Genomic DNA, 15,695 nt, shown 5'->3' with positions numbered 1-15,695 from the left:
ATAGACTTCAATTTTTTTTTTTAAGATTTATTTATTTCTCTCCCCTTCACCCCGGTTTTCTGTTCTCTGTGTCTATTTGCTGCATCTTTTTTGTCCGCTTCTGTTGTTGTCAGTGGCATGGGAATCTGCGTTTCTTTTTGCTGCGTCATCTTGTTGTGTCAGCTCTCCGTGTGTGCGGCACCATTCCTGGGCAGGCTGCACTTTCTTTCACGCTGGGTGGCTCTCCTTACAGGGCATACTCCTTGCGCGTGGGGCTCCCCTATGCGGGGGACACCCCTGCATGGCAGGGCACTCCTTGCGTGCATCAGCACTGCACATGGGTCACACGGGTCAAGGAGGCCTGGGGTTTGAACTGGGGACCTCCCATGTGGTAGACGGATGCCTTAACCACTGGGCATGAGTCTTTAAGTAGACTCATGACACTTCACACTAACTGTGATTCACATATGTACTTGGAGAAGGGCTGGGGTTAGATTGCTTGCTGGGGGTACGTTTGGAACTTAATGTACACACAAATACCACTAATTATGTGTACCTCCATGACCTAATTTTGAGAACAGCTCTTAGATACCCTGTAAGGCCAACACCTATCACTGTCACCATAGCAGGACTTGGTGAATATGGGACGAATAGACTTGTACCCAAGAGTCGATTATATATGTAGAGATTCTGAAATACCAACACTTAGCATATGTATAAGACTGCTTTTTCCTCATATTAGATATGCCAAGGGCTGATGGCTCTTTATTAACTTTACAGAGAAATACATTTGCATAAGCATATTAATGCATTCGATATTTATGAACACTGAAGGACATAAAGTTTTTTTTCTTTTCGTAAAAAGGATATTTTCATTGAAAAAAACATGTTCCCAATGAAAAACAAATAAGAGTACTAAAAGATATAGTAAAGTCAAATCTTCTATTTCAGACTTGTCTCCCAAAGCAACTAGTTGAATTTTTGTTTTAAACATCCTTCCATAAGTATTTTATGCATGCATAAAATCTTATGTAATGTGTATTATTCCTGTCCTTTAACAAATGGTCATCCAGTATAATCACTTTTGCATTTTACTGGAACAGTTTCATGTTATTCTTTTCACTGCTGTATAGTATTCCACTGTATATAAATGCTTTATTTAGCTACTATTTCTACTCTTTTCCTTTTACAATGTGTCACTGAATCTCCTACAGTATGCATTCTTTGTGCTCTTATGGGAATATTTCTCTAAGGGGAATTTCTCATCAAAGAGTACGTCGTTTTTAAATTATGGTAGAAAGTGCCCCAATGTATATCCCCACCAATAGTATGTTACCAACTTTTTCAACTTTGCATTTTTATTTGCTTAGCAATGGCATCTCAATGTTATTTTAATTAGCAATCCTCTTTTTGGCTGTACTGATCTTTCTATGTGAGTACTAAACTGTTTTGATTATCATAGCCTTAAAATATATCTTAATGTCTAGTAGTTTTTTTTTTCCTATTTCTCTACAGAAAGATCATTTTAAAAATATTTTAACAATAGCATTCAGTTTGCTTTAACGACAGACTCACCAGCACAATTGTTTCTCATATTAAACAAATTTTATAAGCATATGTACACTTGAATTTACCACTTCCCCCCAAAAGAATTCTTCATATCACAAAAATGTAATTAGGAAAATCACCTAGTGATTTAAATTTTTTAAAAAGGAACTCAATTTTCATAGACTAGACCATGTACATATAGCTATCACTTCTCTTTTAAAACTTACTAAGTTCTTAAATTTTTTACATATCGTAAGACATTTACATACTTCAGAGGGAGATAATAACCATTCCAAATTTTGTGTAAGTTCCAATTACCATAAATTTAAAGTGGCGTAAACCTGTATCAAATGACTTGTCATTTGATGGATCTTTTTCAATCATTAGGCTGCTTCCAATGAGACAAAAAGAAAGAATCTATAATTTCTAGAAAATCCTTTTAGCTAATTTTTTCTTTTATTATTAACTCATTGAGGCAAATGTGACATTAAAAGAAAACAGTTCCTGGAAGTAAAATGCCACTGTTTTACAACAGGCTCCCATTCTTATATATCACTTCAATATGTGCCAACAACTTCAAAAGTGCTGTTGGGTTATATGGGAAAAGACTTTTCTTCTGCAAACGGTTAACAGCTCTTTGTAGTTCTTCAAAGCATTTAACTGTTCTGTAGGATATTGCCATTTCAGAAGCAATGTTATTTGGGGCTACTTCACAGTCATTGGAGAAGTAGATATTCAAATCCTCTGGAAACAGAAGCCTTGACTCAGGCTTTAGTCTAAATTCTTTTTTATCCCTTCTTGACCCAGCTGTGTACCCAATCGTCTTAATTGCTTCTTGGTGTAAAGATGTCTGTTTACTATTTGCTAAATGCTCATCTGTGGATTCCACTTCAGAATCATCAGAGTTTTCATAATCCACCAGTCTTTGAGAAGTTTGGGGGCAAGTCAGACTATCAGGCTGGGGCACATTATGGGTCTCCTTGGAAGTCACAACCTGGTTCACTGGTTCAAAAGAAGCATCAGAAGCCGAGGAGACCCTAGCGTTTATGTGAACATCAAGAGCAGTGAAATAATGTGGTTCTGTTTGGTTGGTGCTCCTATCTTGGACAAGTGAGGGCATACAACCACAAATATTGAAGCTATCTTCAGATTCAGTTGCATCAAAGTACTTGCAAACGGTGAAAAAATGATCCCAGTCTTTTTGGAGTAATTTTAAATATCTAACAAAATATTCAAGAAAACAAGTTTCTGAGGAAATTAAAAAGTCAAGAAGAACGGTAAAATCAAATCCTATATTTTTTAAGAAGAATAAGAAAATACAGTGAGGATTATAGCCATTTTCGTGTGTGTGATGGTTCCACCTTACTTTTTCTTGGGTCAAGTTTTCAGTAGCTTTACAACATTCTCTGAAAATAAAAATGGAAAACCCAGATTAATTACTTAAAAAAAAAACAAACAGCTTTAGCAGATATAATTCACCCACTAGATTATGTTTTAATCTACTCGTTTAAAAGAACCGCTTTTGAAAATTCTTTTCAAAACCAATCCCTTTTCCTACAATATCTAAATAAATCTGATTCAATAAAACAAAGACTGCTGATTTTGGTAGGTCTAGTTTTTGTCTGTCCCTCTCCTGGTAACAGAATTTCTCCTTTTTCTATGTAACTAATTCTATGTGGTACAGTGGGGTTGAAAGTTAACCTCCTTCTTCCTTCCACACCCCCTCAACAGGGGTAGGCATGTGACCCAAAGTGGTCAATCAGGTGCCCTAGGTTCCTGGCCCTAGTAATTGGCTCCGACATGAATCTGTGATCCAAGCTGGTCTAATCACAACTTCCCTGGGATTTTTCCAGGAGCTATTAAAGATGATAACTGTAAAGCGGATGTAAGCCTAGACTCTGAGAATGAATTAATAGTTGAGAGATGGAAAAAGAGAGAAATAACCAATAATATGGCTGAACCTCTCTAGATAAAGTTATGTCCAATGCCAACATGAGACCCCTTTGGAATTCCCAAATTAAGAGCCAATAAACTCCTTTTTGTTCTGCTTAGACTAATTCGAGTGTATTTCTATCATTTATAATTTAAAAATTCTTAATACAACTATACTAAAAAAGAAAACACACAAACATGACACAAGTACATGCCTCTTTGGACATGCTAAACTAAAGTTCATAAAGTTAGAAATCCATACATAAAGTCAATATAATTCAGAGGCTTCCTCTTTCCTGAGGAATAAGAAGTCAACTTTGAATACAACTAAGATATAGTCTAATAAGTTTGTGCCTTTTCTTACTAAATTTGTTTTGACTATTTTTTTAGCCTAGTCCAAATCATATGTTACAAAAATTTTGTGTTCTTGATTAGAACTTTTTGAATATTGGCCCCCAACACTTACAGTCTGAAAGCAGCCACTGCCAGCAGTGTCATAATACAAGTAAGTACAGTCAGCAAAGTCCTGTACCACCAATCATTTGTAAGAAATCCCTTTTTCTAAGGTCAAGAAAGAAATGAAAATAAAGCAAATACTTTAGGGATTTAATAAAGCAGAAGCACAAATAGTGTAAAAGGTCATCAGTTAAGCTTCATAACCAATTACAGATATTTGTTACAAGAAGATACTATCCCATACATATCTATTTTAATAAAGCAGAAACAAGATCAATATAAAAGGTCATAATCAATTTGGGATATTTGCCTAAAACAAGATATCAGCCCCTATTCAATTATATATTAAAATGAAAATTTGGAAGTATGCCTTTGATTGTTTATAAGTGTACACTTGCCATAAAGGCAAATATCAAAATTAATGTTTATAAAAGTACAATATAGAAAAGTAAGTCTTAGAGGAGCAAAGAGTTCTTTTTTTTAATTTTTTATTTTTTTAAAGATTTATTTATTTTTATTTATTTCTCTCCACTTCCCCTTCCGCCCCCACCCCAGTTGTCTGTTCTCTGTCTATTTGCTGTGTCTTCTTTGTCCGCTTCTGTTGTTGTCAGTGGCATGGGAATCGGTGTTTCTTCTTGTTGCATCATCTTCCTCCGTCAATCCTCCGTGTGTGCAGCACCATTCCTGGGCAGGCTGCACTTTGTTTCGCGCTGGGCGGCTCTCCTTACCGGGCACACTCCTTGCGCGTGGGGCTCCCCTATGCAGGGGACACCCCTGCGTGGCAGGACACTCCTTGCGTGCATCAGCATTGTGCATGGGCCAGTTCCACACGGGTCAAGGAGGCCCGGGGTTTGAACCGTGGACCTCCCATGTGGTAGATGGACACCCTAACTACTGGGCCAAGTCCACCACAGAAGTACTTGTGGTACTGAGCACACAGGTAAAACAGAGGCAGAGTATAAACCAGAACCCATGTTTTCTGATTCTACTATCCCAAGTTTGCCCAGTCTGCTGAGATTTCACAATGAGAGCTCAAATGTCATCTCATATTCATGTAGGCAGGGTTAGAGAAAGGAAGTGGAACATATGAGGAAACCACAATAATTTTAAGAATTTTTTCCCCTTCCAACAATGGAAAGTATATAGTATGCCCAGAACATTATCATAAAGGTTTTTGCTTTTCTGGCATGTAGGCAGTATGACAACTACTTTAAAAATATACCAACCTGCTGAACTTGAGGTAGATGCCCAGGGATGCCTTGGCAGCCTCCAGCATGTCATCATCTTGTTCTATGAAGATCCTGGAGAGCCACTCACAGGGATCATGTAATTGCAGAGAGGGCTGAAGATGAGGCTTTAAGAAGGTAAATAACTCAGACATGAATCTCTGCAAGTCAACTTCAAAAAATGCAAATTTCAAAATGTTAGCAACAATATATACCAATAACACCTTGCTTATATATAAAATGGGAGTGTCTAATGTACCTTAAAATGATTACAGTTCACAGTTTTGAAAAGGCCTGAGTTAGGGATTTTCTCTACATTGCAAAGGAGGAAACTTCATGATGCCCAGAGAAGAAAAGTGACTTGCCCAAGAGCACATGGTTAAAAAGGACAATCACACAATTTGCTACAGAAGCCAAAAAACTAATTATCTCTGAGAAAAAAAAAGTATCACTCATTATATAAATTCTTGCTAAAGGCATATAGATAAATGAGTAGACACTGGCAATCACTGCACTGGATGCTACAACTGTTACTAGAAGCAATAATGTAACCAAACGTAATTTTGCCTTAAAACAATGGAAAAGTTTTCTGTTTGCTCAGTTGTTTAAAGCCTTACAAAGAAAATACCACCATTAAGATATGGACACAAAAAAACAAAAAAGGTTTTGGGGGATTTTAACTGCAAATTTAAAACTTTAAATTACTTAACACATGCCACCTAGTGTTGTAAATTATAACTGCACAGAATTATAATGTAGTTACTACTAAAAGCTACATTATATACAAAGCAATTCAGGAAAGTCATTGTTTACAATTCATGCAAACTTTACATTGAATATGTTGGGACATTACTCTTCTTTTTTCTCAGATGAAATGGAGAACATATCTTCCCCAACACCTAAATTGAATAATATTATATTTTAAATGGCTCTCTTTCAACTCTAAATTAATATCCCGGAAATTATATGCAACAATTTCTTTGCCAATGTAACCTGTCACGCATTAGTTACAATTCAATTTCTAATTATCAATAATCTATATTACCAGGCATACTAATTTTATGAAGGTCAATATGAATAAAATACAAAAATCTGAGTATGAATTGATTTACATCACTTTCTCTGAGGTGACTCAAGAGCAATTCCTTTTTTTTCCTAACCTACATCATTCACAAATGCAGATTAGCCCAGAAAAGGAGGACATGTTTCTTAAGGTAATTCTATTCTTTATCAATTTTTTCTTTTTGAAGAAAATTTAATAAATTATAAATAGGATAACACAGAGTTTAAAACAAATTAGTGGCTTTTACACTTGTCCTGAGATTTGATAATCATGAATTATTTTACTTGAGTTTGGACAATTACCTTTCATTTCATTTGCTGAAGTACAATTTTGAAACTTGATTTCTAAGGATTTAATTAAAACTAAGCTCACTGCTCTAAGGATTGCTTGATCTGGACCAGAGATACTTCCACATCCAGGCTGAACTTCATTGCCTCCAAAGTAGGAAGGTTTTCCATGAATAGATAATGTCCTCAACATCCCCAAATTCACAGCATGTAAAATGGCATTAGCTAAAGCCAACATATCCACTTCTAAATGATTATCTGGTAGCATTAAGGCAGGGACAGATCCAGGAAAGAGGTCTTCACCCACTTTACAGAGAAGGCACTTTTTAACAAATACGATGAACTTCTTTTTGACGAAAGCCTGAGTGGGCCAGGTAATAATGTCTAGCACACAAGAAGGTCTCAAAAATAAAATCCTCTGGCAAGTGAAATGTAACTTTAGGTAGATTCTGGTGGCTATAAGAAGTTCAAGCAATTCCAGGAAACTCATCAAGCTGTTTATTATTTTAGAAGTATCACGGCAGTTTTCAAAATGCTGAGAAAATAAGGAGTTGTAAAATACTTCAAAAGTAGTGTCAAAAGGAGCCAGGAACTGCTTTAGAATTTCTGGAATTATAAACAACAGAGAAAGCTAAGTCTTCTTAAAACACAATTTTATACTCTAATTTTTATAAATATTACCACTTTACAAGATGAAAAAATAAGATTTGGATTGTTTACCTCTAACATGAACAAGTAAGGATACAAAGACTAACTGCTAATAACTGCTATAAATATCAATTTTTACAAATATAAATACCATCAAATTATGCAACAGACATATATATATATAAAATAATGAAAAGCTTTAATTTTTTCCCTAATAACATTTTTTCTTTTAAAAGGGTATCTTCAATTAACAAAAGAAGGGGAGAGATTCTATTATGACAGACCAGATGTTAGAAAATAAATTTTATCCTTCATTATAAATATAATGAAGATAATTATAATGGTAGATAATGGTAGCTATTTATAGGGGAATAAATAATTCCTACCTGGTTTTTGCGAACATGTATCTTTAAGGATTTCTTTTATTACAACTGTAAGAGTGCAGAGACAGCAAGCTATCTTATCACTTTCAGGGTACTCAGAAAGATTTTTCTGACAAAAAGCAATCCAGGAATTACTTAATGTTATCTACAAGTGAGAAAATAAAAGAGGTAGTAAGTTAAGATACAATATTTTCTTTACAATTACAAATTAGCTATTATACACAATACGACTCTATATGACAATGTTTGTATAACAGCACAGTTGCAAAAACAGGCATGATTCATTTTAGTGAAACAAGAACAGAAATATAATATTCTTTAAGTCAGGAAATTCAGTGTACCTATGAAATGAATCAGAAGAAAACACAAAAATATTGGCAGTGTTTATCTGTAGGTGGTAGAATGATGTATAATTTTTATTTTATTCTTATAGCTTTTCCCATTTTTTGAATTTCTACTATAAATAGCACTATATTCAGGAAGAAAGTTACTTTAAAAAAGAGACAAGAAATTATAACTGAAAGAAGCCAGAAAATGCTTAGATTTGTTTATTAACTAATTTAGAGGTAAGAGAAAAATCTGATGCTGAATTTATTCATAATGTTTTTCATTAAGCTGAAGGCCATTTTTAGAATTTATTCATATTAAATCTGTGAAAATGATTTTGGTCTCAAGCAGGAGAGCTACACTTTTTTTTTTTTTTGGTGGGACTGGGAGTGCTCCCCAGTCCTTTGAGAATCTAAAGAAAGTCACAAACTCTGCCTTAAACACATGTACTGCTCCCCTGAAACCCATCCCTTGGGTTAAGAATCTGACTTACAATGATTTACAAAATATTTAAGATTCTAACCCTTGATACCATTACATTGTTTCTTTTTTCCACTTCTGAGGACTTACATATGTATTATGTGGGTAAAACATTCTATTATTACAAGCACTGGAAATATAAAGTCAAATGCCAAAAAGCAATTCTTAAAAAAAGAAACCATAAAAAATAATTAACACCATTTGATTTTTACTTAACTTACCTTCTCCCTCAGTTGGAAATACAGAAGCAATGCGAGGCACTTTGCAGCCATGTGAGATACCAATTTATCTGAATTCTGGAACATAGAGATCTGTGGGAAAGCATATATTTAACTACTGCTGACTCTTTTTAAAACTCTCATTTCAAAAAAACAAAAAACAAAGGAAGCAAATGGCTTACTAATTTAGAATCCACTTCAGATGATTTTAAAAGAATTTTAATGATATCACTGTATTTCTCCTTTGCATGGAACTCAGTTTTGCTAGACAATATTCTGGTCATCATCACTTTGATCACTGTCAACTGAAGCAGAGTTATTTCTTGGGCACTGCTTATCTGAAAGCGTTGCTTCAAACACTCTGGTGTGATAGAAATGTTAGCCAAATAGGCAGGGCATGTCTGGTTTTCGCCCTGGACACCATGGGTGTTTGACCATTCCAGGGAGGTGGCTGTACAGAAATCTTGATCTGAAAATGTGGGGTTGAGATAGAAGATATAATCGTGGCTGTCTTTTTCAAGAGAGGTTCCAAGTAGTACTTTTTTGTATAACTGCTCTAAAACGTCACAGAAAGTTTTCATTCTGTCTTCTAAAATATATCTTTTATAAGAGGTCTGACAACTCCAAATTTTAAGTATTATGATTCTTGGAAATGAGATGACTCTCTAGGATAGTTCTTCAGTAAAACCTAAAACAGGAAAAAATACTTTTAAAATTATAAGTGTTATTCATATTACAAATTAAAGGTAACCATTTCTACTTAATCACTTAGTCCCTTAAGTTAAAAGTAATGCTGATTGTTTAATTTATAAAATGGAAAACTGGTCATAAGAACATTATTTTAAGAACATAAAAATGGTACATATGCTTTCCATACAGATTTAAGAATGTAAAGTTACTTTTCATTTTATCACAACAGAAACTTCAGCCTTCATCTTTCAATGAGGTTATCAGGGTTTCTCAAACTTGGCACTATTAACATTTTGGACTGGATGAATCTTCATGGTGGGGGACAGTCCTGTGCAGCCTCCTAGCCTCTCCTTTCTACATGCAGGTAGCACTCCTGACCTCTCCTCTCCCCCAACCCCCACCAGGTGTGAAGACCAAAAATGTCTGCATCACTATCAAATATTCCCTGGGTCAAAAATTATCCCTGGTTGGGAGCCACTCTAATTCATTAACCTTTACCTCCTATTTATAAACTTAAGGTTTATATTGCTATGTGGTCAAAGGTATAAACTTCCAAGGATATAATTATATTATGGCTACTACTGATTAATTTCCAGTTAAAAATTATACAATAGAAAGAATCCAAGGTTATCATCTCTATTTAGAATTAAAATTTACAAAATGTCACCCCAAGAAAAAGACAAGTTGTTAAGCAAAAACAATCCAAATATCAGCAAAGGGCACTGGTAGCTGACTGCGAATTTAGGCAATCTGGTTATCCTGTACTCCTTGGATATGGTGGGGACCAAGAAGAGTAGGGAGAAGGGAAAGAACATTTAGAGTCAGACATTTTTTTAAAGCAAACAATACAGGCAATCAACTAATACAGACCAGTATCAGAGGAAACATGTCAAGGAAAAATCTTAAGACTTTGGAATGAGAAGAAGATTACTGGATATCCTTTCAAAGGAATGCTGGAGCCTCAGAGAAGTACCTGCTTCTACAGGGCTGGGCTCTATTATTGCCTTAGCTATTTTACAGCTCCAGCAAATTGTAGACAGTTCAAAGCAGTGCAAATAAGTTTTGTTTAAAGATACGCAAATACATTGTCTAGTGTAGGGATAATCAGCCCCTCTGTGGAAAAAGCCAGTTTTGCTTCCATTTGTAAATTATCTCAGCATTCCATTATTCCATATAAGTCTACAGTTTTTTTAACTTCTCTTTTGAAAAGGTTGTGACATTTGCCTGGTTACCTCATTAATTAATGAGTCAGGTATGGTACCTGATATGTACTCATTTTAAGAGCCAAGATTTTTTGTCCTTTTAAAATTTATCCCATAACAACTTTTTATGACCCATTTACAAATGCCGGGCCCATCTTTAACTTCCTTCCTCACAGAAATAGAGGTGAGAGGGCAATCTTCTACTGGGTCTCATTTCTACAACAATGGCCAATTAACCTTGCCTTGGTCTTTAACCTCTTCCAACTGGCCTCCTCTTTTTTAGCTTCTAAAGAATTTCAAATTACTGATCACCATAACAACATAATGCTGTCCTGTCTCAATAACCTAGTACAGAAACAGAAAACCTACAAGATTTTTATTCAAAGTTATGAATGAACCTCTTGGTAGCTATTCTCTAAATCCTCTTTTCTTTTTTTCTTTAAAAGAAGCTTTAGATTACATAAATGTTACATCAAAAATATAGGGGATTCCCATATGCCCTACCCCTCCCCCACTTTCCCAAATTAATGAACACATATTGAAGCACACTACTAACCATAGACTATAGTTTACATTATAGCTTATACTCTATCCCACACAATTTTGTAGGTTATGACAAAATATATAATAGCCTGTTATCTGTCACTGCAATGTCATGCACGACAATCCCAATGTACAGAAATGACCCCATATTACACCTATTCTTCCCTCTCCCTCCCCTCCGAACCTCTGGTGGCTACTGCCTTTATATGAATGATAAAAGCTCCTCCACTGTTAGAATAATACAAAAGTCTATAATAGAACACTAATAAGTCTATTTTACTCCATTTTTCATTCCCCAATCTTGAGGATTTTGGGATGGTGATGCCCACTGTTTCTGAGAATGGCTTAGTTCCATGCAGCAGATAGATGGACCTATCTTCTTTGCAGTTACAGACACTCTATGTTCTTTGGGATGGGCATTATCCATCATTATCTGTTTGTTCGTTGTCCTGGATAAGTCCAATGAACTGGACAGTAGGTGTCTTGCTGAGATTCAGGGCTCAACTAGCACATGAACTGACCAAAGATTTAAGTTTCTGGTACATATATTTAAAAAGTATAGTGCTAATTATAGGTGACAATAAAAGGGGCAGAAGAGCCATGCATAGGGAAAACTATAAATGAGTCTAAATCTGTTTATACTGAGGAACATAAATTCCAAAGTAAGGTCCACTGATAGGGTGCCAAATTCCTGACCCTGTCTACTCTGCTTATAGTGTCTAGATGTTTCCAGAGCCCTCAGGAGCCTGGCTGCTTGAGGCATTGTTTACTGTGGCAGTCAATGAGTTCCTGCTGAGATGTGCATTAAGTGTAACCTCTGGATTGACCTCCCAACTCACTTTAAAATCTCTTAGCCATTAAACACTCATTTGTTTAAAAACAAAAACAAAAGCAAAAACTCATTTGTATTTAATATTTCCCCCTTTTGGTCAAGGTTTTTTCCAGATACATTGCTAGTTGCCACTTGGTAAAAATTCCTCAGTGTCAGGGAGGCTCATCCCCGGGAGAATGTAGCAGGACTCCCCATGATAGGAACTCAATATTCTTTCCGGTATTGGGTGGGTCTCCACCAACTGAGACAATGCCCCATGAACACCTAAATTCTAGGGCATATTCATATGCCTTAGAGGCATGCCTCAGATGTACCCCTCCCCACACATCCCCCATCACAGACACACTGCATCAATGATCCTTGCATCACATATGTGTTATGAGCATCAATAAACACCACTGGTAACCTTGTTCCATCTGACAATATTGAACTTTATCTGAGTCCAGTGCTCTCAGGGATGGTTAAGAAATCCCTGTTCTTTTGTGGTCCAACAAAGGGCTAACACAAAGGACCAGCTGGCCCTCCACATTCTCAATGACTCCTTTGTTTTATAAAACTCTAACTTTTCTCTTTGGAAGTTTCTCCTTAATAGGTATTCTCCCTATTGCAGGAGTTTGAATAAAACCATCTCTTTAACTGTTTGCTATATTTGGTCTCCCACAATTTTGATGTCCTGACTCAGATAAGATTGGACTTTGCCTCTGGATCTTTACTTACTCCCACCCAGGTAAAGAGGTCTCTTGGAGTCCATTTCTGACTGGCAAACCCAAAACCCAATGATTGCATCCAATTCTTGTTCCTGTGCTTTGGATTCATGTCCATTGATAGTACGGTAGGGATTTGATTTTCATTCTTTTTGAGTATTTTTGTGATTTTTGGTCAGCATCTTTTGGTTTTATGGTCTATTTGATGATTTCTGTGAATGTATTAATAGGTAATCTTGTCTCTGTTGAGTGAAACAGGACAGAGAATTTGGATTGTTAGCCTATTGTCTATTTTGAGCTAATATCCATGAAAAACTTCAAGCTCATTAAGAGCTGTGTATTTCCACGTTTATGCTTAACTCACGGCTGAAACTTTAGAATTGAAGCAAATAAGCTCTCTATCTGCTTTACTTTTCATTGTGTGAATGTATTGTATTTTCCTACCTCTGGATGGCATTAGCAAATTAGATTATAAAAATTTCTTAAAGGAGCTATATTTTAATTGGCTTACAGATAAATAAGCAGACATATAAATTAATTTCCCAGAAACTAAAGACATTGACTCTAATACTTTCAATGTGAAAATGGGAAAAGAGGTAGTTGTATAAAAATTAACTCAGAAATGTTTTAAGAATTAATTTCACATAATTTAGATAAATGCTTGGCAAAAAAAGACTAGTTTAATAAAAACTGTATGCCTTTGATTTATCAGTGTTAAATAAAATAGACATATAAATTTTCATTTTATCTGGGTATGTTCTTCCTAAACTTATATATAATTACTGATCTAAATAGGATTACTTTTACTTAATGTTTAAGTTTATAAAAAAAATGTAAATTTGTGTTTTGCCAAAGTGAAACATTATTCTGAAATCTGTTTTTCAACAGTGATTATGTCAGCTTGAAAATAATTTCCAAGATATTTATATAACTTAAAACCTCAGCCTGGGGGAGAAGGTGTAGCTCAGTAGTTGAGTGACTCCCATGTATGAGGTCCCAGGTTCAATCCCTGGTAACTTGTAAAAAAAACAAAAGAACAAACAAATATAACATCTTTGACAAATACTAAATTGGGTGAATTAGTGGATATTCTAGATAATTAGATCATTTCTAAATAAGATAGAATACCTACACACTGATTAGTAAACATGATTTAAGTTTATACATTTATTTTTATGTTACACAGCAAAGTCATCTATTTCAGTCTGTTATTGAACATGTTCATTTTTTCCACTTTAGGAAGTTGTGTTATAAAGGATGTGAGTGGTTACAGAAATCTATGAGGTGTTTGAGCTTTGCTAGCCTGCTGCAAACACTGGTGTTTGACAGTTCACAATTACCAACCTCCTAGTTACTATGAAATAGAAGTTAATATGGTTACAAATTATAATCAATATACGTGAATGACAAATTATAATCAATATATGTGAATGAGACTCTACAAGGAGCAATGGTGGTGCACAGATACAACTGTGTACGCAAGGTATGCAGGACTATTTATTAAAGGAAAAAAGCTTCTAAGGTTTATGTTGATATTGTGCGTCAAATCTGACAACTTTTGATATTTTGCCTTCCCAAAATCAAATCCTAAATGATATCTTCTACACCTAAAACTGTCTTTGAGATTTTCCAGAGTGTTCTGGAAAATCAGAAGGGATTTGTTCCTTTACTTTTGAGAGGTGCTAGAAATAACCAGGTGTACTTGATATACGACATGAGAAAAGTAGTCAAAGTAAAAGAGATAATCAGCTTTCTTTAGGTTAAATTTGTATGGATAAACATGTTAAAAAAAGTAAATATTCCAGAAATTGTGTGCTGTCTGAGAAGTTCCTAGAGAACTGCTACTACTGCCCTTGCTGCCTGTGATTCATCAGAGTCCTGATACTATTGTCTGGTAACAGACAACAGGTGCATCAATCATAATGATCCATTATCATCATAATCTCAGTTACTTTACTTTAAATTGAATCTTGCATTTCCTAGGGCAGTGGTTTTCAAATGGGGAAAACTCCAGTGGTAGGCTAAAGCTTTAATATAAGATGTTTAGGACTTACTCCAGACTTAGAATATTTACTCAATATTCTTTCATATTCTAATCAGATGCTTGGTCTAGTCATGGTATATTATTCTAGGATTATATGTTAATCTGAAGATTTTTTTCCTTTGTAAAGATTATGTTCATCCATTTTTGTAAATTAAATGTAATAGCCATTCTTTGAAAATAGGGTTAATCATTATGCATACAGATATTATATCTCTTATATATTACACATACACATGTTTACAGATATTTTGTCTACAACTTTAATTGACTTCTATCTTGTTTTGCATGCCACAGAAACAACTAAATTTTCTTTTCAGTTGCATTATGCTTGTAATGAACTCTCATCAGATCTTTCACCTTTGAGAATTATCAGTAATAGATTAACCACACCCATTAAAAGTCTTTTGTCATTTACAGATAATTTTTGTTTTATTTTACTCTGAAGCACCTGCAATCTCCTACACGTCCGTCTTCAACAATGGCCTGTCTTAAGAGCCCTGTGGAGAAGGACCAGGCTGGTTTGAGTACAGCCTTCTGATGGCTTCTACTAGCTCTGTTCATTGTCTGTGAGCTACTTTTCTGCTCTTTGTGAATTATGGGTAACTGGCAGATATGCAATCTGACTTGTCGGGTGGAGATTTAATTGACTTCTTCCCTCCTCTGCCTCTCTGAAAAACCAGTTTTGTTATCGACCTTCTAATTGGACCGGATCCTGTTACTGTGCAAAACTGCCAATCCTTACCAAATTTTCAACTCTTCTCAAAGTTTTCTTTAATATTTGGCTACAATCTTCTAAACTAATTTTTCCAATTTTTCTCTCTCCAACCTGATATCTAAAACCTAACTGTCTAGACTCCAGGTTGCCTTGCAGCTGGTCTTTTCCCCCAGGATCTGAAGCAAAAGCTTGATGGCTTGACATAAAATGTAGTATGCAGATTATGAATGGGCCAAATGTCTCCCTGGACATGATGCTGTCTGGACCACTAAAGGAGTTAGGCAAAACGTGGCTCATGATGTCCTTATCCAAGAGTTAGTAACAACTGTGGATAATATTACCAAACACATCAACATCCAGTTCAAGAGCTTCAAGAAATTCAAGGAGCAATGCTGCTGTCTAACCAAAAGATTATCCT

General features: G+C 35.2%; 1 protein-coding gene across 10 annotated transcripts in view; it reads right to left on the bottom strand.

Annotated features, from left to right (window-relative positions):
• Nucleotides 1–705: 705 nt before the first annotated feature.
• Nucleotides 706–15,695, bottom strand: part of LINS1 (lines homolog 1) — a 28,959-nt gene continuing 13,969 nt past the window's right edge. For 3 of the 10 annotated variants that reach the window (XM_058294622.2, XM_004462089.5, XM_071214327.1), the window contains 6 exons: nt 8,730–9,235; nt 8,551–8,640; nt 7,526–7,667; nt 6,507–7,097; nt 5,142–5,313; nt 706–2,933 (listed from right to left, as the gene is read on the bottom strand). In XM_058294622.2, coding sequence (XP_058150605.1) covers nt 2,054–2,933; nt 5,142–5,313; nt 6,507–7,097; nt 7,526–7,667; nt 8,551–8,640; nt 8,730–9,128 — 2,274 coding nt within the window. In that variant the 5' untranslated portion in view covers nt 9,129–9,235 and the 3' untranslated portion in view covers nt 706–2,053. The remainder of the gene's footprint in view (nt 2,934–5,141; nt 5,314–6,506; nt 7,098–7,525; nt 7,668–8,550; nt 8,641–8,729; nt 9,236–15,695) is intronic. The other 7 variants (XM_071214329.1, XM_012526607.4, XM_071214331.1 and 4 more) reach the window with 3 other exon arrangements.

Source organism: Dasypus novemcinctus, chromosome 3 (assembly GCF_030445035.2).
Source record: "Dasypus novemcinctus isolate mDasNov1 chromosome 3, mDasNov1.1.hap2, whole genome shotgun sequence".
Taxonomy (NCBI): Eukaryota; Metazoa; Chordata; class Mammalia; order Cingulata; family Dasypodidae; genus Dasypus; species Dasypus novemcinctus.
Note: the sequence above shows the minus strand (reverse complement) of the source record. Positions and strands in the feature narration are given on the sequence as shown.